At 45.4% G+C, this 27,606-nt stretch overlaps 1 protein-coding gene across 3 annotated transcripts in view; it reads left to right on the top strand.

The window, feature by feature from the left end:
- Nucleotides 1-27,606, top strand: part of ZNF862 (zinc finger protein 862) — a 33,164-nt gene that overhangs the window by 1,031 nt on the left and 4,527 nt on the right. For all 3 annotated transcript variants that reach the window (XM_027538678.1, XM_027538677.1, XM_027538676.1), the window contains exons 2-7: nt 5,631-5,742; nt 7,440-7,544; nt 8,667-9,364; nt 10,811-10,967; nt 24,003-24,110; nt 25,378-27,492. In XM_027538678.1, coding sequence (XP_027394479.1) covers nt 8,678-9,364; nt 10,811-10,967; nt 24,003-24,110; nt 25,378-27,492 — 3,067 coding nt within the window. In that variant the 5' untranslated portion in view covers nt 5,631-5,742; nt 7,440-7,544; nt 8,667-8,677. The remainder of the gene's footprint in view (nt 1-5,630; nt 5,743-7,439; nt 7,545-8,666; nt 9,365-10,810; nt 10,968-24,002; nt 24,111-25,377; nt 27,493-27,606) is intronic.

Genomic DNA, 27,606 nt, shown 5'->3' with positions numbered 1-27,606 from the left:
TTGAGTCTCTTTTTTAAAAAAATTGCTCGTTTAATAAGCCTTTGTGGTCAGGGATTTAAGTTGATGGAGAATCTGGAAGTACAGGATAAATATGAAATGACCACTTTCCTCCAGGAACTCTCCTGCAGTTTCACCTCAGTAACATGGACAAGCGCGGCAGGGTGGCCCCACAGACAAAAGAGAGAAAGAATCAGGAGGGTATTTTGATGCTGTACTTATTCCTGGGAAGACTGGGAAAGACTTTGAATTACAAAAGAAGTTACTCCTTGCTTAAGCATCTTTTCCTTACTCAGCCCTCTCCACAATGCATTTTCCAGATGTAACAACCTATAAACAGTCCAACAACCTAACCAGAGGAAGATTGAAGATGCCCTGCCTGCTAGCCTCATACTTAGCACTTTAGGGCAGCGGTCTGCAGCGTTTTTGGTGCCAGGGACTGGCTATCTGAAGGACAGTTTTTCCACGGACCAGAGGGGAATAATGTTGGGGGGAGGGTGGTGACAGTTGTGGGAGATGGTTTCAGGATTATTCAAGCACATTGTATTTATTGTGTACTTCTTCTTCTTCTTACATCAGCCTCACCTCAGATCATTCGGCATTAGATCCTGAATGTTGGGGGACCCCTGCTTTGCTGTGCTGTGCCATGCTAAGTCACTTTAGTTGTGTCCAACTCTTTGCAACCCTAAGGACTGTAGCCCGCCAGGCTCCTCTGTCCATGGGATTCTCCAGGCAACAACACTGGAGTGGGTTGCCATGCCCTCCTCCAGGGGATCTTCCCAACCCAGGGATCTGACCATTGTCTCTTATGGCTCCTGCATTGGCAGGTGGATTCTTTACCACTAGCACCAACTGGGAGGGCTTTCCTGGTGGCTCAGACGGTAAAGAGTATGCCTGCAGTGCAGGAAACCCAGGTTCGATCCCTGGGTTGGGAAGATACCCTGGAGAAGGAAATGGCAACCCATTCCAGTATTCTTGCCTGGAAAAACCCTGTGGATGGAGGAACCTGGCAGGCTACAGTCCATAGGGTCACAAAGAGTTGGACACGACTGAGCGACTTCACTCAGGAAGGGGGAAGCCCCAACTCACTCACTCAGGAGTTGGGAAGCCCCAACTCCTGCTTTAGGGGATACAAAAAAAGTAAAGGAAATGGCCCTTGCCCTCAGGTAATATCCGAGGTTTATTTTAAACTGAACCTGATTTTGGACAGGGGAAGCAAAATGTAGTGGGGAAGAAGGGCTATAAACAATTGGCATTGCAAATTGGAATTAGTGATTTGAGGTTGATTTCAAGCGATTCTGTCCATTTGTAGACTTTCTTAGTCTTTAGTTTGAAAAGAGAGAACTACAAATATTTTGGGAAGTGGAAGAGAAATTTTATGTCCTTTTCAGGAAAGTGAAAGTCACTCAGTCATGTCCGACTTTTTGCATCCCTATGGTCTTCCATGGAATTTTCCAGGCCAGAATACTGGGTAGCCTATCCCTTCTCCAGGGGATCTTCCTGACCAAGGAATCAAACTGGGGTCTCCTGCATTGCAGGCAGATTCTTTACCAACTGAGCTATGACGGAAATCCTTTTCAGGCCCAATCACTAATTGAAAACCTTGGGGACTGGAAATTTCATTCTTGATTCTAATCTTGATTGCAGGATATCAAAAGGACACCCTTTCCAGGTGTATGCGTTTTTTTAGCTTGGGGAATGAGAATGTTATTCAAAGATAAAGTGATTACAGAACAAACTAGACATGTAAGATGATATGCAGATGACTGATGATAACTAAGGCCTGGGTAGAATAGCTGTGCTATTCTAAAAGTGAAAGTATTAGTCACTCAGTTGTATTCGACTCTTTGCAGCCACATGGACTGAAGCCTCCTAGTCTCCTCTGTCCATGGCATTCTCCAGGAAAGAGTACGGGAATGGATAGCCATTCCCTTCTCCAGGGGATCTTCCCAATCCAGGGATTGAACTGAGTTCTTCTGCGCTGCAGGCAGATTTTTTACTGTCTGAGGTGCCAGGGAAAGTTCCATTCTTTATATCACTCTTTTGGCTCAAAGCTGGAAGACTGGGGGGTCCATGTGAGGTATTATTGATCTATTATTAGAATCTTCCTTTGATGCTATTTTGTGATATTTATTAAGTAAAGGCAGTCTTGGCCTATAGGATTGGGTGTGGGGTGTCTTGCTTGTCACTGGCAGAAGAATGGATAGAGGTCAAAGACTTCCCTGTCACTCTATACCATTATCCTGTTTCATTTTCTTCCCAGCCCTTATTACTGTATAAAATTCTCACATTTATTTATTTACTCACATGTTTGCTGACTCACTGTATGCTATACCCCAGCTAGAATAGTGGAGCAATATATGGCATGTAATAGGTTCTTAGTATTTTTTGAACATTCAAATGACTCAAGATAACATGTCTGCAGAGGCCTTTCTGCTATAGGTGTGGGTGCTGTGACGAACACCATGTTCTGTGTCTGCTGGGAGATTTGTTGGTGCTGCCAGATAGGGGTATTTATTGTATATTTGTTTATTGCCTCAACAACATCTCTGGTTCCTGGTCACCGACCTCTAGCAAACCTCCTCCCCTTCCCCTAGAAGTGATTATTCCCTTCTCATTTGCTCTCTGGACCCAGTTTTGTTGTTGCACTTATATCATAGTTGTCTGTCACCTCCCAAGGGGTTTTATTCTCCTTGATGAATATTGTGTCTTTTATATATTAGGATCTCCAGGCACACACAGAAACAAATAAAATGTGTATTCAGTGAACAAATGAATTAATGCCTATGAAATCCTGTGGTGGTGATGGGAGGAAGGGTGGTGATGGTGAAGGTGGTTATAAAATAAGATAATCAGTGTAAGCTTCCGAGCACCAGGCATCATAAGGGCTTCCTGCTCAGGGGAAGAAGTGCTTTGCTCGGTGGACAGGAAATCCCTTGAGAAAGAGATGGACTGTGAGTAGGAACTTAAGTGGGTTGGTGGAAGTGGGCAGAATCGGGGAATCTGAAGACTGGGTGTGTGGAGGGAAGAAAGGAGTAATATAGGGTTGTGATTATAATTATATTTACCTGACCTGACTGCAGTAGAGGTTCCAGGTGGGGCAATGTCTAGAGCTGAGGAAGGGGAGTCAGGCTCAGATCCAGGGAACTTGGTGCTGGGCTCAGAACTCAGCTCTACCTATAGACAGTAGGAATCACTAAAATAGAACATCCAGGGATATTCCTTGCTGTCTGTGTAGGTAAGAAAGTCCTCCTGTTCAAGCAGATTTGTGTGTGTGTGTCTGTGTGTAGGTGTGTGTTTTACATTGCAGTCATCACAAGGCTTTTGTGGGAAGATACTTCTTTAGTATCTAAACATTCAGCCCTGGCCGTGTTCTCCATCCTTGTGGCACTCATAGAGTGATGGGTCCGGTGGCTTTCATTATGCCCACCTGTTCCCTCAGGAAGGCAGGGTGTGTGGAATGAACAGGGAGCCCTGCTTGCCCTTGGTCACACACTGACCTGTCCTGGTCGGAACAGCTTGCCCTGTCGCCTTGGTGTGCAGTAGTCCTGGGATTTTCCTTCGTTATAATCTTGAGGGTTTTCTACCCCCTTTCCCGCACTGACTCTCCTTAGGCCATATCCTGTGTGTACCTGTTTCCTGTCTGATTGCCTGCTTTTAGTGGAGTCCATCCTGCAGTGTGCTTGCAGCAGTTTTTTGGAATTATAATCATATTTTGCTTTGGAAGACACTCTGAGAATGAATAGTTATTTAAAACATACACATTGGCAGTACAATTCTATTGTTACTTTAAAAACTGTTCATACATAGTCATAGACAAAAGACTTGCAAGTTGCATATCAAATGTAAATACTAATTCTTTTTCATTGGGGAGATTGTGGATGATCTTAAAGCATTTTTTGTTTTTGTTTTTTGGCTTTCTGTCTAAATTTTCTGCAGTAAATATTGATTTACAAGAAAAATGCTCAAATTATTTTTAAATATACAAATCAATAGTGACTTATAAGAATTATGTATACTGTTTTTCTCAAGAAGCTTCTTTGCTGAAGTTAGATATTTCATGTACTTAAAATTGGAATATAAAGTTATAGGCAAATTTTTAAAAATGTACTATAACTTGCTATAAATGGAAATAGCCATTGGACTATTTGGACTTACCAAATAGTCCCTTCAGTGTTGTCACTTTGAAACGGCCGATACCCCAAGGATGTGATTTCCCAAAATGTTTTTCTTTGGGGGAGGGTTTTTTGTTGTTGAGAATTTTATTTATTAATATTATTTCTTTGAGTAGCTGATAAATGTTGGTGGTACAAAATTTAAAAGGATAACCAGCAACAGATTCTGAGTGTTTTCTGATTATTTCTTTTATAACCACTTGGTTCATGGCTGCAATATCTTACTTCTCTGGGGCTATTGATACTTTTGTTTTTTACAGACTGTTTTCCTCCCTGCCTCACATCCATTTCCTCAGATCCTTCTCCCCCTGCCCTCACCCCCACACCCCCATCTGTTTTGGACTCTGTCAGGTGTAAAAGAGCCTTTTGCTATGTCTTGGTAGTCCAGTTGTTTGCTGACTCTAAACAATGGAAAACCAGAATTCTAACTTGAAGCTCTGATCATGTGGGAAGGAGGCTCTTGCAATCTTGGAGCCTGTGTAAGGGGTCTGGCATTTGTTGGCAAACAGTTTTCCCCCAGCTCTTGTTATTTTAGCCTTGCTGCCTTCACTCCCAGGCCAATGGTTCCTGGGGCGGCCAGGGCCTGAGTCTCTCTCTAGAGAGACTCAATAAATCCTCTGATTTACTGGTGTAACTTGGGTTGTTTGTCTGCTGTTGGGTGAGAATTCAGTTTTCTTGGATCTGCTCAGTTACTACTTTTTCATCTGCTTTTCAGTTAGCACAATTATATTGCTATTGTCCCTTTGTTGTGTTGTCCATCCTAGTGGGTGTATCGTTTGGGGTTTTTTCATGGGAGAAGGGTGTCTTTTAAATTCACAGGAGGAAGCAAAATTCAGTGTACTTGTTGAACTTGCCATCTTATTCCAGAACTCCTTGAAACATTTTCTGAATTTCCTTGCCCCTTTCTGGTGGAACCGCGCTCCTTTACAAGCCCCATGGAATGTAGTTCTCAGTCTTAAAGCCTTGCCCATCTTGATCATTGACACATTCACAGTCATAGTTCTCAGTGACATTTGACTATTTCTAGAAATTGGATACATCTTCCTAAGTGAATATTTACCATGTTCAAGATTTTGCAAAAAGAAGCACTGTTGGTTGTTTCTGATGCACTGGCTGAGAAGTAATGGGTCCTGTGGGACAGCAGGCGAGGAGCGTGCAGGGAGAGGATTGTGAGAGTCCAGAGTCAGCCTTTGTTACAGCACTTTGGTTTCAGGGTGTGGCCCTCCCTAGAAGAAGGGGGTCTCGTCCCCTCTGTGACTTGCACTCAGTGGGGGAGAGCGATGAGGTGCACTCCTGTGTGTAGACTGACGGTGCCCCTTCCTCCAGTCTGATCTGTTTCCAGAGTAGATCCCAGTAGATCCCACCTCTGTTCCCAGGGTGCCCTCAGGTGATTGTGAACACAGCCGTGGAAGACTAAGGAGGAACTTGGTGCTTACCTGGTGTCATTTTCCCTTCCAGGCTCCTGTGACGTTTGACGACATCACGGTGTACTTGCTTCAGGAGGAGTGGGTGCTGCTGAGTCAGCAGCAGAAGGACATCTGTGGTTCTGACAAGCTGGTGGCACCCCTGGGTATGGCTCCTGTTCACTTCCCCACAGCATTCCCAACCATGTCTGACTGTGACATGCTTGCGAATTGTCTGGAATCTGACCATTTATCCCCCAGCATCTTGATGCTGTTTATCCACTCAGTCCTCTATCTGTCTTAACTGCCTGTGGATTCACACATCATGCTTTCTCTTTTCCACTTAAACTGGCCAAGAGAAGTGGGGAAATTTGGTGTGCCAGGGCTAGACCTGGATGCCTCGGCATATCCCAGGGCACCGGGGGCAGGGGGAGCCCCACCTGTGGACTGTGCTGCTGGAAGGTGGGTTTTGTTTCAGTGCCCAGAGGACACTGGAGGTGGTGGGCAGTGGTGGAAGAAGCCTCAGATCTGCAGCGTGGAAATCTGGTCTCAGTGCCGGCTCTGCCACAAGGCCTGGCCAAGCCCATTAGCCTTTTTGAGACTTGGTGTCTTTCTTCACAAGCTTTCCTTTTTCACAGGCTTGTTGTAGTGGTTTAATGAAATGAAACAACTTAAAAATTTGTGCCCAAGTAGATAGTTTTCATCTTTTTTATTTTCTGAATGTCCTTTCTCTCCTCTGTGGATAGACTTCCAGTACCATGGACAGAGGTGATTGTAGTTCATTGTGTCTATGTGCATATATATTCTTCTGATTTCAATTTGATGATCATCACCATGCATTTCCTTACTTCTTTTCATCTTGGCCCTTGTCTAAGGTTTATGGGGCCAACAGTCTCAGCTCTCTTTGGATGGAGGGGTTGCGTTCTTTGTGTCTACTAAAAAGTTTAAAAACTGATGATTCTTTTAAACGAGAAGTTGCAAAGTAGCACTGGGCCAGATTTGGCTTACACCTTTTTTCTCTTTTTTTTTTTGGTTTGACTTCTTTAAAATGCTTAAATAAGGGGCTTTCCTGGGGGCTCAGTGGTAAAGAAATTGCCTGCCAATGCAGGGGGCACAGATTTGATCACTGATCCAGGAAGATCCCACATACCTCAGAGCAACTAAGCCCATGCACCACAAGTATTCAGTCTGCGCTCTAGAGCCAAGAAACAGCAACTACCAAAGCCCACCCACCCGAGAGCCTGTGCTCCGCAAGAGAGGCCCCTGCTACGAGAAGCCTACACACCATTAACTCAACAGTAGCCCCTGCTTTCTGCAACTAAAAAGGAAGCCCATGCAGCAAAGAAAACCTAGCACAGCCAAAAATAAATCAGTAAAATTATATATTAAAAAAAGTACTTAAATTAGTTGTCAGTATATAGCCATGGAGGGGAACACATAGAAATAAGATTTCTGGCTTCTCTTGAAAACTGGGATGGTCTGGTCGTGCTGACCCTGCATTTATTTATTTTTTTTTTTTACATGAAGCACCAAAGGCATAGATCCAGCAGCTGACTGATCCGCTGGGGGCTGGGCATCGCGGCCGCCCTTCGGAGCTTCTTCCGCGGTCCCGAGGCCGCTGACCCTGCATTTAATTGATGGCCTCTCCTGAATTTGAGCAGCTGCCGCTACCTGGGCTCAGATCCACAGCCTCCCCTGCTTCCCCCTCCTTCCCCCACCCCCGCACTTGGTTTCCTCAGATTATTGTCTGGTCCCCCCAGCATTTGAGTTTGAGCTTCTGTTCTGAACCAATAGTTTTCATAACCTTTTTAACCTGTGTGACCTGGATTCAACCTCATAGTGCTTTTCTCTGTTCCTGACTCAGGATCAACTATTGCCAGCCCGGAGCTGTTCTATAAATTTGAGCAAGGGCCAGAACCGTGGCTCGCCAGTGTCCAAGGTCAGAGGAGTCACTTGAGCCCCAACCCAGGTGAGCCTAGACCTGCCCCAGGAGGAGGGGTGCTTTGCTGGAGGGAGGGAGCAGGAAGCTGGGCCCCAGGCCTCTGGCCTCGTCCTCTGCTTCTCCCTGTGCACCAGTTATACACGAACGCTGCTACCGTCCCCTCCTACCGGAGAAAAGGGAGGTGGAGCTACTTCCTCCAGGAATGGCATCAGGGAAGATTGCTCTCCCTTGTAGCCTGTCTCAGATGGACCACACAGAGCCCTAGACTTCACAGACACTGACTTGTTTTGGTTTGTGTTTGGCTCTTAACTTTGGACCTATTGAGTCTATTAGTAGATTTGTGCTTCTGGGATTGGTAATGGACCATTTCGTGGTCCAGTGGCCTGGAGCAAATACTGTCAAGTCCTTGCCTACTGGGCATCTGAACTTGTTGGTGCATAAGAGCAGTTAGAGGTGTCTAAGCTGCATTTCAACTAAGGCGTGAATAAAGAAACTTCTGGTTTAGCTTAAAGAAGAAAAATCTTAGTGAGGTCCTGGGAGTTTTCGCCTCTCAGAAGGGATGTGGTGTGAGAGAGGGCTGAAGTAGCCCTCCCAGGGGGGAGGTGCTCCAAGATGGATGCAGCTCAAGGAGAACTCTCTGGGGGCCAAAATTGTCTGCCCAGTAGCGGGGTGGGGGGTGTTCTCTCACTCTGAAGATACATGAGCCAAGTGCAGATGCCTGTCTGGCAAGGGCACCAAAGAGGGGGATTCCTGCTAAGTGTGGAGTGGTGGTGTTTGCTTCAATTACCTCTTTAACCCTACATTCTCTGAGTTCAGTGTTCAGTCTCTAGTAAATAAGTCTGCTCTCCTGAAGGCTGTGCCACTGTCTTAGGCTGCACAGGTCAAATTGTGGAGCTCTCTTTTTGAGCAGGTGTATCTGTCCTTTATATTAGGGAAAAGAACTTTTTCTTAAAGTCCATTTGTTTCTTTGGGGTTAGGCAAAGTGAGCCTGGGGGGCTGGGAGCTGGAGAGAAGAGAACAGGGACATAGTGGGTCACTTTGTGGCTATGGTTCCAGCTTTCATAGAACGTGGATCTGAGCACCTCTGAGTTGCAGTGACTCAACCTGTAGGATTTCAGAGAAAATTCCACCTGTCTCTTTTCTCTATAGGAAAAACCAAGATGGGCTTCGTGGAGGAAATGGACATGCAGAGCTCATCCAGAGAAGCTGGACTCTACCTGCCTCCTCAGAAGGAAGCCTGTCTGTCCCACTTCAGCTCAGAGAGAGGCAGCCTCCAGGGAGACTGTGCAGGAAGAAGCAGCAAACCCTCCAAACCCCGATCCATCCAGAAGTCGTGGTTTGCGCAGTTCCCGTGGTTGGTCATGAATGAAGAGCAGACGGCTCTCTTTTGCTGTGCTTGCCGGGAATACCCATCTGTCAGGGACAAGCGGTCAAGATTAATAGAAGGTTATACCGGACCATTCAAGGTGGAGACTCTCAAATACCACGCCAAGAGCAAGGCCCACGTGTTCTGTGTCAAGGCCTTGGCGGCACGGGACCCCCTCTGGGCAGCCCGTTTCCAGAGCACCCAGGAGGTGTCTGGTGATGTACTGGCCAGCCAGGGGCCCTTCTTCCCTGCAGATTATCCCATATTTTACCCCCCAGGGCCTCTGGGGGCCTGTGATAACGTAGCCCAGCTCCTGCCCAGCTCGAGAGCTGCTCTGGGGGACCCTGGAGGGAATGGAGCAATTCCTGCATTGTACCTGGATCGCATCCCTGATTTCAGGCAAACAGAAATCGTTGATGACATCCGCAGTTCCTCAGATGATAACATTTTATGTAATGATTCTGCTGAACCCTGTGGCCAGGTAATATGTTTATAATGATGGCTCAAGGGGGAGGATTCCGTGCTGACAACAATGTATATTGCATGATGATGGTGGAACAATTCCATTAGCCACAGCTGCTGCTAACATTATCACGTTACCATAAGCTGCCATGCTTCAGCTGTGCCAGGTCTTATTTTAAGTGCTTTACATGTATCAGCTCCTTTACTGACCACAACAGCCCTACTACTATTATCTCCTTTTGGCAGATAACAAAACATATTAGTGGGGCCAAATACTCTAACTTCTGACATTAAGAGAACAGCTACATTCAGAAAAGCCATCTTTATCCAGAATCTAAAATGACCACAGAACTCCAGAAATAACCCACAACCATAAAAACAGCTGCAGAGCTCTTAAATAATCAATGTAAAAGATATGTTTCAGCTTTAACTTTGGACTCATGTTTCTTCAGACTTTGTGTAATGTGTTTTTAATGCTGCACAGAAGGGGGTGGAGCAAGCGTAGTTAAACTCACCTTGTTGGGCAAGAGCTAAGATGTAGCCAGAGAACAAGGGCTCGTGGTGCTGCCCTCCTGCTGAGCCCCTGGCCGCCAGCCCAGGGCTCTCCTCCCAGCCCTGCTGCACTGATGAGACCTCCAGACTCCACTTCTCACCTCAGGCCTGTTTATCAAATGCAACAGGTTTAGTTTCTGATTCTTTGGAAAATTGCCCTGCAAGGAAGCTGTGTTAATTGAGGTCTCTGAGTAGCCAGATCCATCCCCCTTTCTCAACTCCGCCCCCCACCATATAAGCGGGGTTTTACTACAAGTCATTTTGAGCAGCCCCTTTTAGTATTCTGTTGAGAAGAGCTCAGACGTTCCTTATTCCTAACATTGTAGGTAAAGTTAGTAAGTTCGGATTTTTATGGAATCCAGAAAAGGGACAAAGCTCATTTCCCTTCATGTTGCCTCAGTGTTTAGGATTAGAAGATGATAAACAGGTCTAACCTTTTATAGCCTAAATTCCTTTAGCAGTAAAGTGTGTGTTAACCTAGTCACTGAACAGGATCATCTTTACTTGTTGTTTTACTGCTCTTTCCATCCTGATGGGGAAACTCAGCAGTGGCTCAGAGACAGCGGCCACCTTTGCAATGGTAGATGAGCAGAAGGTGCTCTCGAGGACGGGTGCAGCCACGAGGCTCTGCGAGACCCTCTTCCTCAGTGCCCTGTCCTTTCCTTCCCAGAGAGAAGAGGAAGGGTCTTCCCTTTCTTCTAGGATCACGGTGAGGTTTGTGTAGTTGTTACCTACCGACTCTGGGCCACACGTTTGCTCTTTTGACTTTGGTGGACAGCTGAATTCTTCAGAGAGCGTCTGGGCCTCTTGGCAGGCTTCCCAGGAGAAACAGGCCATGAGCAGGATCCCTGGAGCATCATGCTGGGTGTCTGATGTGAGAGGAGTACTGAGTACCTGCTACTCTTTGTTGCAGGATCCTTCTGAGGAGGGGCTGTTGGAGGAGCTCCCGGTGGTGTTTGAGGATGTGGCGGTGTATTTCACCCGGGAGGAGTGGGGCGCGCTAGACAAGTGGCAGAAGGAACTGTACAGAGACGTGATGCAGATGAACTATGAGCTGTTGGCGTCCCTGGGTAAAGATCCGAGAAGCCTCTCTATCTGTGCCATCACTGGATATGGGGACCCGCGAGGGTGGCTCCACTTGTCCTTGTCGTCCCCTTTCTGCCCTCTCCCTGCATGTAGGCAGAGAGCGATTAGATCTTTGCATCTCAGAACTCTCCCTGCCTCGGGGTGCTGTGCTCTTTCTCCTCTTCATCCACCCGTCGTCATCCATCTTCCACCAAACACCTGCTGAGCGCCTACAGTGTGCTGGCTGAACGGGCACGAGTCAGGGCTCTGCTTCCAAGAGACAAGCAAGTGTGGGAGAGACAGGCACTTTAAGAAGAAACTGGAAAATAACACAAGCTTTGTAAAAGAGGTTCAGGAAGCACCCTAGGGCCGCTGGAGACAGTGACTTAATGTGGCCAGGCATCCGAGGGAGGGGTAAGGACAGGCTTTACAGAGAATGAAGTGCTTTAATTGCGCTGAAAACCAGGCGCAGAAGGAGGACAGGCTTCCAGACATGACAGAGCTGGGGACGGCGGGAGCGGAGGCAGGGAGGCGAGAAAGGGTGTCCGGCTGGACTCCTGGATTCCTACCTCTGCTTTGGCCAGTGCTGCTTCATCCCGGGGCCAGCGGGGTGGGCAGGGCCGGCCCGGGTGTCCCTGGGCTATAGGCCCCAGAGCATGATCCGCACGCGCTGCTGCCACCTTCCCGGAACAGCCTCCTCTCTTGCATTTGCTCCTTGTTCTTCTCTTTGCCTCCTTTATCCATCAGGCAGCCCAGATTTTCACGTGGCACGAAAAAGACAACTCTTCATCTTAAACGTTATTATTACTAGCCTATATTGTAACAAAAGCCTTGCAGAACAGGCTGCTGTACCTAACTTAGGAATTCCACCAGCGACCTGGGTCATGACTTCTACAGAATAAGGAATCCGAGTATTTGTGGCTTACCTGGTGTCATGTTGCCGGCTCACAGCGCCCTTTCCTGGGCACCTGAGTATTTTCTGTACATCCTTGACCAATATACAACTTCTTATCATTGTTCACAGTTTTAAATGGCTCCTCAAATGTTGAGAAAGGATGTGAAAAATTGTTTCTTTCATGAGGACAGAGGTATTGTACTCGTGTCCTGGGCCAAGGCCTTTGAAGCACACCTTCAAAGAACATTACTACCATCCACAGTGCCTGAGAGAGCCATTGAGCGAGGGGGAGACTGGTTTGTAAGAAACCAATCTCACAGGAAGTTGGCTTTTCCTGTGAAGGAATGAGCAGCAGTGGTGCCCTCTGCCCTCTGGGCCCCTGCGGAAAGTCATGGGGAAGACGGGTGACCGGTGGTACAGCAGTGTGTTTCCCATGGCGTGGGCCTGACTTGGGTTGTTGAGCTGGACCATGTCATCTAAGCATGTTTTATCCTTTTCTTTTTAACTTCTATATGTTCGGAAGTGGGGAAATCTTCAGTAAGTAGGCCTCTCCTCCGGGAGAACTGAGGTGCAGAAAGGGGCTACTGCCCTGGGGTGAGGCTGGGGTTGGCTTGGGTCCTGGGTCTCTGTGGTCCGGTGGGCCTCAGACTGCATCGCAGCACATTTGCGCTGTCGATTTCCTTGTGCTCTTTTCATTCGAGGAAACCCAGCTAGTTCTGTAGTTTTTCTTGTTAGGACTTACAACTAGTAGATTTGTTCTTTTAGATTTTATTATTATGGTACCTGTTTTTTAAAAAGACAGTCTCAATTTGATGCAGTCAGATTTAATGTTAATCTGTCAGTTGTGCAGCAGTTAAACTGTTGTCGACTAAAGCTTTTCAGCTGGTATTTTCCAGGTCAGGTTCAGCCTCCATGGCCCCACCAGTTGTCTTATCAATAGGACTGAACTTGTAGAGGACAGTCACTTGATTATGGAGAAAAGAAGAGGTTTGTGCTTTGATTTTAGTGCTTTCCTCTGCCAACCTTTACTTTTGTGGACTTGCTCATTTAGAACTGTTTATCACTATGTAGAGTTCCAGCTGTTCTTTTATTTCAGTATTTTAAATTCTGGTTTCAAACTTTGGCCATATTTGGTGATATCTCTTGCTCCCCTCACCCCCCAAAAAAGAAAATTCAGTTACATTTCACTGTTAAGAAATTAATAGTTGTCATTACAGAAACAGACAAGCCAATACAGGCACTATGTGGTAACCCTTGTTTTTACTAGTAAAGGTGTCATCGTATGCGGAGTAGCAGGTCACTCACTTCAGGTGTGCAGTGCCTTTTCTACAGGTGAGCTCGTCAGCGACAGCTGGACCTCACAGCTGGGAGAAGAAGTCAGGTCACCAAGTGGAAAGAAAACTGAGTGGGAGAGCCCTCAGTGACATGAGTGGGAGTTAGAGTGGCTTATGTGTTGTTTGGGAGGCTAGCTGCTGCATGGTGAGCCGTATCTGGCCTCCCGGTGGGGCCCTGCTGAGCTAGAGAGAAAGAAGCAGTGCCAGGAGCCAGAGGGGCTGTCTCTAAACCGGTGCGGGAGCCAGCCTGCCAACCCTGGGGTCAGAGTAGCCTGAAAGGGTCAGAATCTGTCTTTGCAAGCCAGGCCATTTTTCTGGACTTCGTGTGTGTGTGTGTGTGTGTGTGTATCAACATGCACATGCGTGCACGTGATATATTTATATCTCTTCAGTCACTTTTCCATTATTAAGACATGGAGAATCTGTTTGCAAATTCCCTCTGTTTCACTTGTTCTGAAGAGATCAAAAAGAAAAGGTTTTTTAGCACCATTTCAGCCATAGTTTCAAAGAGCCGTGCCTGGGGTTCAGCACTTCTGGGGCCACTGCTGCAGGCAGTCAGAGGTGACCGATCCTCAAGGGAGCGTAACTGAGGCAAACATTTTCAGGGATATTCAGTCTCATGTACGATTTCAGTTAGTCTTTAAAAATATTGCTTCATAATTATGTTTTTTAAAGACCTTTATTTATCTATTTGATTTTTTGGCTGTGCTGGGTCTTTGTTGTGGTGGGCGGGCTTCGCACTGTGGTGGCTTCTCATTGTGGAGCACAGCCTCTAGGCGCGCAGGCTCAGTAGTCGTGGCTCACCAACTTAGTTGCTCTTCAGCATGTGGAATCTTCCTGGACCAGGGATCGAACCCGGGTCCCCTGTATTACAAGGCGGATCCTTAACCACTGGACCACCAAGGAAGCCCAATAATTATATATTTTTTTAATTGAAATAATTCTCATATAACAAAAAAATGACAGTTCCTGTCCCACCAATCTCTATCACTGAGTCCTCCTCACCAAAAATTTTTAGCTGTTTTTTCCAGTAACTGGTTTCATTATGCCTAAGAAACACACATATATAGACATTGTTTTTAAAAGCACAAACTTCAGCAGGATGCATTTCTAAAACAGCTTCAATTCTTTTCCATCACCACTTGCTTGGGTCACCTCTTTGGGGATTTTCTTTTTTACCCTTTGCATTGTTAAAAGAAAATTAAGAGAGCTTTCCTGATAGGAATATTTTATTGAGGAAGAAACAAACTGTTCATGAACTGGGAGACTTCACACCCAAAGTGGTTAAAAGTTTGGCTCTCAGCAGGTAATGCTCGGTTTATAAAATGTGAATTAAGGAGTATTTTTTTTATTGTGATTATATTCTCTCTAGGGTAGTAGCACTGTTAACTTTTTCTTGTGTGTAGCTAATTGTCTCAGAAGCTGTATAGTCACTCTGACATGAAAGAAACTTAAATCTTGTTTAAAACCAGAGTCAGCATTTTGAGGAAATTAGGACAGTTTAAGATTTGGTTATGTGGTTATGAGTGTTTGGTCCAGGGGTTTATTCAAAAGGTGGCCCCTGGGACTTCCCTGGTGGTCTAGGGGTTAAGACTCTGCCCTACCACTGCAGGGGACATAGGTTCAATCCCTGGTCAGGGAACTAAGATCCCGCATGCTGAGGCCAAAAATAAAAGCAAATTGTGGCCTCCATTTTGGCTTTCTTATAGGGTGAAACCTTGAGTGGGGCCCATGACTTGTCACACTCAGGTAACAGATAGGCCTCCAATCACTTTTTAGTCACATTTGTGTTTTCTAATTTTAATTAATAAAATGACCAATACTGTACTCTTCAAAACTGTCCTGATTAGGAGGAGAACTCTGGGAAGAGCACCAAGAATCTGTTTCCTTACCTGGACAACAGTTGCACTGGTAGAATCTGTCTGGTGTAGCTATTTTGGAACTCTGAAATCTGTCAGAGGCTTTCAGCTTACAGGGGAAGAGTTGGAAAGTAAATTGTGGTTAAGTTTTGTCAATTTCAGCTCTTAGCACAGTAGCAGCTGCCCATCTCTCTCTCCTACCACAGTGCAAGCGGCTGTACTGTATGACTAGAGCAGGTTGAACAGAGTTGGCAGGAATTGGGGTGGGCCAAAAGGGCACTGTCCTCTAAATATCAGTCAGGGGTCAGTGCTCTGATCACTGACTGCTGCTTCTCATCACAGAGGTGCAGACCAAGAAGTAAGCAGCCAGTGTTGTATACCTCCCCTATTGCTGCAGATTCTTCCCCCTCCTCTTTTTCTCTTTTTCCTTTTTTGGAAACCAGACATTAGAGACTAGGACATTCAAAACCATATAGGAGGAAAACTAAGACAGTGAATTTGCATGACTAGGGAAGGACTCGAAAAGACCTGAGAGGACTTTAAGTTTACACCTCAGGCTGATATTTGGCACAGAGATAGCCTATAATGATTAAAAAATTAAAAAAAAATAATAATGGTAACCCAAATCAATAAAAACAGCAAACCTTGGGGACAGGGGAGAATCTTGATTTCCAGAATTACCACATTATTAAGATTCAAATGTCCAGTGTTCAACAAAAAAATCACAAGGCACACAAAGAAATAGGACAGTATGACCCATTCAGAGGCAAAAATTAAACAAAAACTGTCCCTGAAAAAGACCTGATGGCAGGTATACTAAATAAATACTTTAAAACAACTGTCTTAAACATGCTCAGAGAACTTTAGGGAGATGTGGAGAAAGTCAAGACAGAAATGTATGAATAAAATGGAAATATCAATAGAGAGAAAACCAAAGAAGTATCCAAAAAGAAGATTGAGAGCTGAAAACTACAACTGAAATGAAAAATTAACTAGAGGAATACAAAAACAGATTTGAGCAGGGAAAATAAAGAATCGGCAAGCTTGAGGATAGGACAATGGAAATTATGGAGCGCCTGAAACAAAAAAGTCAAAGAAAAATGAACAGAGCCCAAGGGACATGTAGGAAACCATCAAGTGGACCAACATGCACATTGTTGGAGTCCCAGAAGGAAAAGAGAGAGAGAAAAGGAAAGAAAGAATGACTAAAATCTCCTCAGATTTGATCAGAGACATGGTGGCTCACACTGGAAAGAATCTGCCCACAGGGTGGGAGACCTGGGTTCGATCCTTGGGTCAGGAAGATCCCCTAAAGAAGGGAAAGGCAACCTACTCCAGTATCCTTGCCTGGAGAATCCCATGGACAGAGGGGCCTAGTGGGCTACTGTCTGTGGGGTTGCAAAGAGTTGTACAGGACTGAGCGACCTACACTTTCACTTTCACTTCATGAATACAAATATCCAAGAAGCTCAGTAGACTTCAGGTAAGATGAACTCATACCCACACTGAGACACACTGTAGTCCAACTTTCAAAAACAAAGAGAACCTTGAAAGCAGCAAGAGAGAAGTGAATCATCTCATACAAGGGACCTCAATAAGATTATAAACAGATTTAACTTCCAGAGGCCAGAAGGCAGTGGGCAGGTATATTCAAAGTGCTAAATGAAAAAAAAAAGTCAACCGAGTCCCATATCTGGCAAAACTGTCCTTCAAAGGTCAGGGTGGAATTAAGAGATGTCAAGCTAAACAAAAATTGAGGGCGCTCCTTACCACTAGTTGTTCCTTGCAAGTAACACTCAAGGGAGGTGTGCAAGGTGAAAGGAAAGGACACTAGACAGTAACTTGAAAGCTTATGGAGAAATGAAGATCTCAATCAAGGTAAATACATGGGCAGTTATAAAAGCTGGTGTTATCATAACAGTGGTTGGTAACTGTACCTTTTGTTTCCTGATGATTTGAGAGACTGGTACATTTAAAGGAAAAAAAAAACAATTATTAATCTATAAGCTAGTATTTTCTAACTTTTGCAATTCCATATCTTATTTTCTACATAATTTAATACATTTAAAAGAATTACTAGTTTATATTTTGGGACACATGTATATAAAGATGTAATTTTGTGACATCAATGATGGAAAGAGATGGGGAAAGTTGTAAAGGAGCAGTTTTTGTATACTATTGAAGTTAAGCTAAATTGAAATTAAGAGTGTTGGTACTTTAGGATGTTAAATGTAATTGCCATGTTTGTTGTTGTATAGTCACTAAGTCATGTCTGACTCTGTGATCCCATGGACTGTGGCCTGCTAGGCTCCTCTGCCTGTGGGATTTTCCCGGCAGGAATACTGGAATAGGTTACCATCTTCTTCTCCAGGGGATCGTCCCTACCCAGGGATTGAATCCCTTTCTTTTGCGTTGGCAGGCTGATTCTTTACCACTGAGCCACCTGGGAATTCCTAAATGTAATTCCCATGTAACCAGAAAGAAAATAGCTATAGAATATACACAAAAGGGAATTAGAAAGGAATTTAAACGTTTTCACTACAAAAATAAACTAAACACAAAAGAAGACGGTGATGATGGAAATGAAGGGCAAAAGCCTAAGGCATATGGAAAACAAATAGCAAAATGACAGTCATAAGTCCCTTCTTATCAGTAATTACTTTAATTGTAAATGGGTTAAACACTCCAATCAAAAAACATTGTCAGAACAGATAAAAACACATGATCCAACTTTTTGCTGTCCATAGGAAACTAATTTTGTACCCAAAGACACAAATAGATTAAAAGTGAAAGCATGGAAAACAATATTCCATGCAAATAATCAAAAGAGAGCAAGAGTTGGCTATACAAGTATCAGAAAAAATAGACTTTAAATCAAAAAAATGTATAAGAGACACAGATATTATATATTTATAAAAGTTTCAATATAGAAAGAAGATATAAAATTATATATATAAACCTAATGACAGACTCTCAAAATTTGTGAAGCAAAAATTGCTAGAGTTGAAGGAAGTAAACAGTTCTATGATAATAGTTACAGACTTCAGTATCCCAGTCACAATAATGAGTAGAAAAACCAAAAAGAAGATAAAGAAATAGAGTACTTAGACAATAACCAACTAGATCTAATAGATATCTACTAGATACAGCACTCTACCAAAAAGTAGCAGTATTCACATTCTTCGCGTATGCACGTGAGGCATTAGATTATGTTTGGTGACAAATTAAGCCTCAATAGATTAAAAAAATAGATATTAAACAGTATCTTCTCCAAATATAATGGGATGAGGTTAGAAATCAATAACAAAGAAAACTGGAAAATTCACAAAATTGTGGAAATTAAGCAACTTTAAACAACCAATGGATTAAGGAAGAAAATCACAAGAGAAATTAGAAGATACTTAAAGATGAGTGAAAACAAAAACAACATATCATTTTGATGTGGGACAGAATAAGTGGTGCTAAGGGGGATATTTATAGCTATAAATGCTTCCATTAAAAACAAGAGAGATCTTAAATCAACAACCTAACTTTACAACTTAAGGAACTAGGAAAAGAAGAATAAACTAGACCCAAAGCTGACAGAGGGAAGCAAATGATAAGGGTTAGAGCAGAGATAAATAGACAATAGAAAAACAATAGAGAAAAATCAGTGGAACCAAACGTTGAAAAGATCAACAAAATTGACAAACCTTTACCTACATAGACTAAGAGGCACAAGCAACAGAGAAAAAAATAGACAAGTTGGGCTTTACGAAAACTGTAAAATTTTGTGCATCAAAGGACATATAACCCAGGGATTGTCTAGTGGTCCAGTGGTTAAGACTTTGTGCTCTCACTTTAGAGGGCCTGGGTTCAATCCCTGGTTGGGGAACTAAGATCCCACAAGCCATGTGGCATGGCCAGAAAAAGAAAAAAAAAATACAACACATAAACCTAATACAAAGTCAGCACACACAATGGGAGAAAATATTAGCAAACCATATATCAGATAAGGGGTTAATACCAGACTATACAGAGACCTCCTAAAACTCAACAGCAATAAACCTGATTAAAAATGGATACAGGACTTGAATAGGCATTTCTTCAAAGAAGATGTACAAATGGCCAGTAAACACATGAAAAGATAATATCACTCATCATTAGGGAAACATAGATCAATGCTACAATGAGATACCACCTCACACCCATTAGGATGGCTACTATCAAAAAAAATGGAAAACAAGTACTGATGAAGTTGTGAAGAAATTAGAATCTTTATGCCTTGTTGGTGGGAATATACAATGGTACTGTCACTCTGGGAAAGAATATGGCAGTTCCTCAAAGAGCTAAAGAGAGAATTATCATGTGTGTATGTGTCAGTTGCTCAGTTGTGTCTGACTCTGTGACCCCATGGATTGTAGCCCACCAGGCTCCTCTGTCCAAGGGATTCGCCAGGCAAGAGTACTGGAGTGGGTTGCCATTTCCTTCTCCAAGAATTATCCTACGACTCAGCAATTCTACTTCTGGGTATATATCCAAAATAATTGAAAGCAAGGTTTAAACAGAATAGCAGCAATATTTTCAGAATATTCTGAAAACAGAATAGCAGCATTATTCACAATAGCTAAAGTGTGGAAGGAACCCAAATGTCCCTGGATGGATGAATGGATGAGCAAATGTAACCTATACATACAATGGAATATTATTCAGCCTTGAAATGGAAGGAAATTCTGACACATGTCAAAACATCGATGAACCTTGAGGACATTATGCTAGGTGAAATAAGCCAGCCACAAAATGATAAAAACTATGATTCTGTTTACAGTAAATAATCTGAAAAAGTACTTAGAATGGTCAAATTCAGAGAGACAGGGACTTAACTGGTGGTCCAGTGGTTAAGAATCTACTGTCCAATTTAAGTGATGCCGGTGTGATGCCTGGTCAGGGATCTTAAGATTCCACCTGCCTTGGTGCAGCTAGGCCCATGGGTCAGTTTATGTCTTCAATTTTTTCTAGGCCCGGGTTCCTGAGTAGTCCCACAACTCCAGGAAATGCAGGTCATACGTCATTCCCATTAGGCAGAGGAAAGAAGCCACCCCACTCTACCCTTCCCCATGGTAGTGTGGGGGACTCAACAGTACACCCAACAGCTCTTTCCAGAAACATCTCTAATATCCAACTCCCTGACATCTTCATGTCCAGTGTTCTGACTCCCTCTTGGTGGTGGAGCTTTGGGTTACAGCCCAGTGTTTCAGCCATTCTTTCCAAGTAGGGCTCCGGTGGTCTAGCTTTGGAATGGGGAAAGAGTTGGCTCCTATTTTGAGGGGGCCTTTAAAACAGGCAGACAGAACCACACTTTAATATCCTGTTGCATATATTTATTGCTATTCCTGATTTATTGATTTTAGATATTATCTATTGATTCCAACTGTGGAGGATGAAGATATGGCCCTCTTACATCACCCCAGACCCCCACTTCTCTTCCTTCCATCCTCTCAGAACAGGTATATCATACTTTTTTGGTTAATTCAATGTGAATTATTTGCCTAATTATGTATTATTTACTTTTAATCAAAGTGACATATGATGATGTTTCCTCTGCTGTAAGATTCCCCTCCCCCCCCCCCCCCCCCGCCGGAATTGAATTTTTTCTTATTTTTTATTTTTTTAGTTTTCTGTGCTATCACCACTTCTTCTCAAGTTCTCCCTGGAATTATACAACTCCTCAAAGAATTTCTTCCACATGATCGAACATCCTGTGACTTATCTCACTTTTTTTCTGGAGATGTCTATCACTGAGTCTTCCGTCCCTCTGCTCTGCCTAAGCTAGTTATTCTTTAGGCCTGCTGCATATCTGTGGCCTTGGACTTTCTTTTGTCTCTCTCCTATTTTCCAGATCTATTGTTTCTTTTAGGTTTACGTCTTCATTTTATTGGAGCACATCCTTCAGTAACTTTCTAAGAAAGGGTTCATGGGAGGAAATATTTTAGAATCTGTATGTCTAAAAATGCCCTTATTCTGCTCTCACAATTGATAACTTAGTTTGGGTATAGAGTTCCAGGTTGGAGATGATTATCTTCAGAATTTTGAAAGCACTGCTTTTAGGTTTTACAGGTCCTGTTGAGAAGTCTAATTATATTTTTATTCCTAAATCTTTGAACACTGCCTGTTTTTCCACTCTTAAAGGTTTTAAGATCTGTCCCAGTGTTTTGAAGTACTTAGTGCTTAATGATATAAATGTTTTTTCATCATCTTTTGTTCTAGGTATCTGGTGCTTCCCTTCCATGTGGAAACATACTTTCCAGTTTGAGGAAACATTTTTGTATTATTTCTTCCTTCCTATTTTTTCTTTCTCCCAAGTCCTATTAGTTAGATATTAGACTTTCTAAATCGAGTCCCTGGTTTTGTTTTACTTTTTACTTTTTTTCCTGTTTTCTGCTTCTGTGTTTTTTCTTCGACTTTCCTAGAGATTTCCTCCATTTTATTTTCTAACAATTCTATTTAATTTTTAAAAATTTCTTCTATCATATTTTTAATCTCAGAGTCTTCATTGCTCTTTTCATGGATAACTATTATGACTTTTCTTGGTGGGAATATTCTCCTTTTTAGGGGAGGGATTGAAATTTTGTTTTGCTTCTATCTCTAGTTCCTTTCATTCTTTTTCCTTCTTGTTTCATGTTCACAGTTTGTCTTGAATAAATATCTTTAGGTTCATTCATATTTAAGAATAAAGCCTTAAAAACTGACTGGAATCTCTGTGTGCATGGCTGGGACTCAAGGGGTAGGTTATGAAAGGTTGCTGCTAAGCCGTGAAAGATGCTGGATTCTTGGCCTCTGGAGGAGAGGATTTCAGTCCAGGGCCAGTGATGAGGCTTAATTGCTCAGAGCTTTTGTGTAATAAAGTTTTATTAAAGTATAAAAGAGATAGAGAAAGCTTCTGACATGGACATCAGAAGGGAGCAGAAAGAGTGCCCACCTGCTAGTCTTTTGCAAGCTGTTTTATGTCTGTTAGAAAGCTATTAATCAGATAAGAGAGACACTTCAAGGCTGAGGGAGTTTCACCAGGCCCCTCTTCCACAATATGCATTTTTGAGATAGGATGGCCCCCAGCCATAAAACAATTGATATGAAATCAGCCCAAGGTTTGAGAAAAGAAAAAAAGTTAGTCTTAGGTGGAACCATTTTGAAGAAAGGCAAATTCCAAAGCCAATACATAGTTTCATTAACATAGCTTAAGAAAAATATTTCCATAAGAAAAATGCATTGGTTAGCTCAAGGTTTGAGAAAAGTTAAGTTCAGGTGGGACCAGGTGTCGTCATGGCAACACAGAATTTTAAGAAAGACCGCCTTTTAATTTTGTATAGAGAAGGAAAAAAATCTGACCCTTGTAGTTTGTTTCCTCCTGCCGCTTACGGGAGAGATAAGAAATGTCTGACACTTGCAGCCTATTTCCTCCATTTGGAGACCCCTGGCCTTCCTGCCTGTTAACCTCTCAGTTACATTCACTGTAGGGTGACCATCTGTGAACCTGGATGTTTCACTGAAACACCTTCCAAAGGCTGGATCCGTAGGTATTTTGGTGAGGGGGGCTGGGGAGGGGCAGGTCTGTTTCTCTAAAGAAAACTTGTGGTCTCCTGCATGGCTGTATGCCAGGCTGGTGTTTCTGAGCCCTGGAATACAACTTCTGGTCTGTAGGCTGTCTTCATCTATTTGCATTGCAGTGGTTCTCCTTCATCTTTCACTCACCCCACCATCCCAGGGCCTAGAACCTTTCTGGTTAAGTTTTTCTGTGGACTAATCTCTCTTCTCCCCGAGGGAGGGTGGTGGTATTTTCCGGTTTCCTGGACTAGGTGAGAGGAGCTGGACTTGAACAGGTCTCTTCTTGGCCACCACCTTTTGCTGTGCCTGGTGCCTCCAGGTCCTGGCTCTTGTGGGGACTCTGAGGTCAGCCTCACTTTTTTCTCCTTGTTATCCCCTCTGCTGGTGTTTGGTGTTCAGCTCTGTCAGTTCTTCTCTTTTATCTCCTTTCCTTCTAAAGATGCATTAACATTTCTAGTGCAGTGTCTCTCTTGGGCTTATGCTTCTTTTTACTGCTATTTTTCATTTGCCCTCATTTAAGAGATGTTTTAAGAAGGATATGTGTTCAGTCTACCACAGATTAATAATCTATTATATTTTCATTAGTAATAATATGTGGGTACACACACACACACATGAACATATAAATATATCCCAGTGATCTGAAGATGAATAGTGAAAATAGTCTCCCTTTACCTTGTTTTTCAGTCCCTCAACAGAAATGCCCACAGTTACCAGTTGCTTGCATATGTCTTTCCAAAAAAGTTTATACACCCATTCACATTGATACATAAAAAGCATGTAAGTAGAGATGATGGATTTTATTTTAAATCAAGAGAGAAATTTTTTCACATACCCCTGAAGACTATTTATGTTTTCAGTAAAGGGCAGTACTTAACCCAAAGACATGAATCTCTTTGAGGCGGATTTCAGGGCCCACTGCTGGTGTAGACACAGCGTTAGGGGCCTTTCAAGTGCCCCGTGTAGTAGCCACCTGCACCAAGGCCAGCCATGGGTGTCTCTGAGAAGCACGTACAGGGGACAGTTGTTGGTGACCCTCTCCCACTTCTTGTGTGACTTTATCTTCCCTGTCTTCTTTACTTTTGGCCTCTGTATTTCTTCCTGTTTTCACCCTTTCCCCTCTAGATGTATGTAGCTGACTCATGGCTTCCATGTCTGGCCCATGGAGCTAAGGGATACCCCTAATCTGGCTGCCTTTTTTGGGTTTTAAGAATCAATTGGAACCCTAGACAGGTATGCTTTCATTGCACCCCTAGTTGAATAGATTTTATCAGGAAATACACCCGAGGCCTCCCCAGGTCTTTTGCGTGGGTTGCTTGACTTGATAGTCCAGGGCCGTGACGTCACTATGACTCTTTGTCCCTGAAACAGGGCCTGCTGCTGCCAAACCAGACCTGATCTCAAAACTGGAGCGGAGAGCTGCACCCTGGATCAGGGACCCACATGGGCCAAAGTTGGGGAAAGGCCGTCCTCCTCCAGGTGGGTCTTGATCTGCCAAGCACTTGAATTGTCTGTCCAGGGGCCAGGCAGCTACAGGATGTCACACAGTGTCAGTTCAGCCACACTCGTGTGACTCTATTGTGCATGGGGCCCTATGTTAGGCCCTGGGTAGAAAAACATGAATATGAAACTAACCCTGCCTTCAGAGCATAGAATAGTCTGAGAAACTGGGACTGTTTGGGAAAAGTAAGGAGCTTCGATGAGTGGAGGTGAAACCAGGATGGTGTGGTAGAGCTGATGGGGGAGATACGTGGTGGACACTGGTCACGAGGAGCCATGTGACCCACAGGCCGTGAGCCTCGCCTCCCTCTCCCTGCTCCTCTGTGTTTAGCGTCAACACTGCTGGTCTGTGGGAGTTAGCAGGTCTGCATATGTCCGTCAGTAACTTATTGGCCCCTAGCTATTGTGTTGGAGAAGGCAATGGAACCCCACTCCAGTACTCTTGCCTGGAAAATCCCATGGACGGAGGAGCCTGATAGGCTGCAGTCCATGGGGTCGCTAAGAGTCGGGCACGACTGAGCGACTTCACTTTTACTTTTCACTTTCATGCATTGGAGAAGGAAATGGCAACCCACTCCAGTGTTCTTGCCTGGAGAATCCCAGGGACGGCAGAGCCTGGTGGGCTGCCGTCTATGTGGTCACACAGAGTCGGACACGACTGAAGTGACTTAGCAGCAGCAGCTACTGTGTAAACCTCCATGCCCCCTTTGTTTCTCAGGCTAATAAGAAGACTTATGGATGTTTGCCCTCATTTCTTTATGGTGCCTTGAAAGAGGATTAAGACCATCCAACAGCATCTACGGCCAAGGTGGTTAATTAAGCTTATGAGCATCTGATGTCACGTGATCCCAGGGTAGCTGTGTGGGTAGAGAAGGGGCGGCTGGCTGAAGCAACCATGAGGATTAGCACATAACCCGTGGGGAGCCAGACTGGCTTTCAGAGAAAATAATGGGAAAGGGTTTCAAGAGAAGCCACTCCTGGGAAGATCCCCTGGAGAAGGGGACAGCTACCCACTCCAGTATTCTGGCCTGGAGAATTCCATGGACTGTATAGTCCATGGGGTTGCAAAGAGTCCAACACGACTGAGCAACGTTTCACTTTTCACTTTCTGATTTCTAGAAAGGTGGAGCCCATCCATCTTCTCTGCTTTGCATAAGGGGTACTTACTGAATTGGGGTGTCTTAGCTGATAGGAGGCTGCAGAGTCCTGGGCAGCAAAACCAAGCACAGTCTGATTTGCCCCAAAGGGAAAAAGAAGACGGTGGCCGTTAGAGAGGCGCACATACAGGCTTCGGCTGTAGAGTCCTCGTGGCTTCCAGTTCCTTCTGTGGAGACGTGTACCTCCTACTGCAGGCCCCGCCTTTGTGAACTGGAGGCAGATGGACAGGCGAAAATCAAGAGGACTTACAGACCCCGCTCAATTCAGAGGTCGTGGTTTGGGCAGTTCCCGTGGTTAGTGATGGACCCCAAAGAGACCAAGCTTTTCTGCTCAGCTTGCAAAGAAAGGCCTAGTCTCCATGACAGATCATCCCGGCTGGTCCGCGGCTACACAGGCCCTTTCAAAGTGGAGACTTTAAAGTACCACGAAGTCAGCAAAGCACACAAGCTCTGTGTCAACACCGTGGAAGTCAGGGAGGACACCCCACAGGCCGCCGCAGTCCCCGAGATCTCCAGTGACCTGATGGCCAACATGGAGCACTTTTTCCACGCCGCCTACTCAATCGCGTACCACTCAAGGCCCCTGAACGACTTCGAGAAGATCCTGCAGCTCCTCCAGAGCACGGGGACCATGATTTTGGGCAAGTACCGAAACCGTACCGCCTGCACGCAGTTCATCAAGCACATCTCCGAGACTCTGAAGAAGGAGATCTTGGAGGACGTGCGCAACTCCCCGTGCCTGAGCGTGCTGCTGGACGGCGCCACGGATGCCTCCGACCAGTCCTGTGTGGGCATCTACCTGCGCTATTTGAAGGGGACGGAGATGAAGGAGTCTTACCTCACGCTGGCCCCCCTCCACAGCGAGACGGCCGACGGATACTTCGAGACAATCATCTCGGCTCTGGACGAGCTGGACATCCCCTTCCGGAAGCCGGGCTGGGTGGTGGGCCTGGGAACTGACGGCTCCGCCCCGCTGCGCTGCGGGGGCGGCCTGGTGGAGAAGCTCCAGGAGATCCTGCCCCAGCTGCTGCCAGTGCACTGCGTGGCCCACCGGCTCCCCCTGGCCGTGGTCGACGCCTGCGGGGGCATCGGCCTGGTCAAGAAGTGTGACCGGCACATCCGAACCGTCTTCAAGTTCTACCAGTCCTCCAACAAGAGGCTGAATGAGCTGCAGGAAGGCGCGGCTCCCCTGGAGCAGGAAATGGTCCGCCTGAAGGACCTGAATGCCGTCAGGTGGGTGGCCAGCGAGAGGCGCACGCTGAACGCGCTCACCCTGAGCTGGCCCGCCCTGGCCAGGCACCTCCAGAGCGTGGCGGACGCGGGTGGGCAGGTTGGGCACAGGGCCCAAGGCATGCTGAAGCTGATGAAGGGCTTCCATTTCCTCAAGTTCTGCCACTTCCTCTTGGACTTCCTGAGCCTCTACCGGCCTTTGTCCGAGGTATGCCAGAAGGAGATCGTGCTGATCACCGAGGTGAACGCCACGCTGGGGCGGGCCTACGTGGCACTGGAGACCCTCCGTCACCGGGCAGGCCCCAAAGAGGAAGAGTTCAATGCTGGCTTCAGGGACGGGCGGCTCCACGGCATCGTGCTGGAGAGGACTGAAACGTCAGAACAGTGGTTCCAGGCAGACAGGGAGAGAGTGGTCCTGACGGGGATCGAATACCTCCAGCGCAGGTTTGACGCTGACCGTCCCCCGCAGCTCAGGAACATGGAGGTGTTTGACACCAAGGCCTGGCCAAGTGGGATGGCCCTGGCCAGTTTCGGGAATGACGACATCCTGACCCTGGCCAGGTATTTTGAGCTCTCACTCCCCCCAGGATACAGCGAGGAGGCTCTGCTGGAGGAGTGGCTGGGCCTGAAGGCCATGGCCCAGAACCTGCCCTTCTCCATGCTGTGCAAGCACGCGCTGGCCCAGCACCGCCGCTTCCCCCTGCTCAGCCGGCTCCTGGCCCTGGTGGTCTGCGTGCCTGTCTCCACCTCCTGCTGTGAGCGCGGATTCAGTGCCATGAACCGGATCAGGACCGATGAGAGGACCAAGCTCTCCAATGAGGTGATCAACATGCTTATGATGACGGCCGTGAATGGTGTGGCGGTCACAGAGTATGACCCCCAGCCGGCCATCCAGCACTGGTACCTGACCTCCTCAGGCCGGCGGTTCAGCCACGTCTACACCTGTGCCCCGGTGCCGTCCCGCTCCCACGCAAGTAAGTATGCACAGCAGAGCTCCTAGACGCAGGGACGCCAAAGAGGAGAACCTCAGCTTCCCAGCCCCGCCCTGAGCTGACAGCCTGGTAGATTCCACTCAAGTCAGCTGTTAC

This window comes from Bos indicus x Bos taurus, chromosome 4, assembly GCF_003369695.1.
Source record: "Bos indicus x Bos taurus breed Angus x Brahman F1 hybrid chromosome 4, Bos_hybrid_MaternalHap_v2.0, whole genome shotgun sequence".
NCBI lineage: Eukaryota > Metazoa > Chordata > Mammalia > Artiodactyla > Bovidae > Bos > Bos indicus x Bos taurus.
This window is presented reverse-complemented; position numbering and strand designations above follow the sequence as displayed.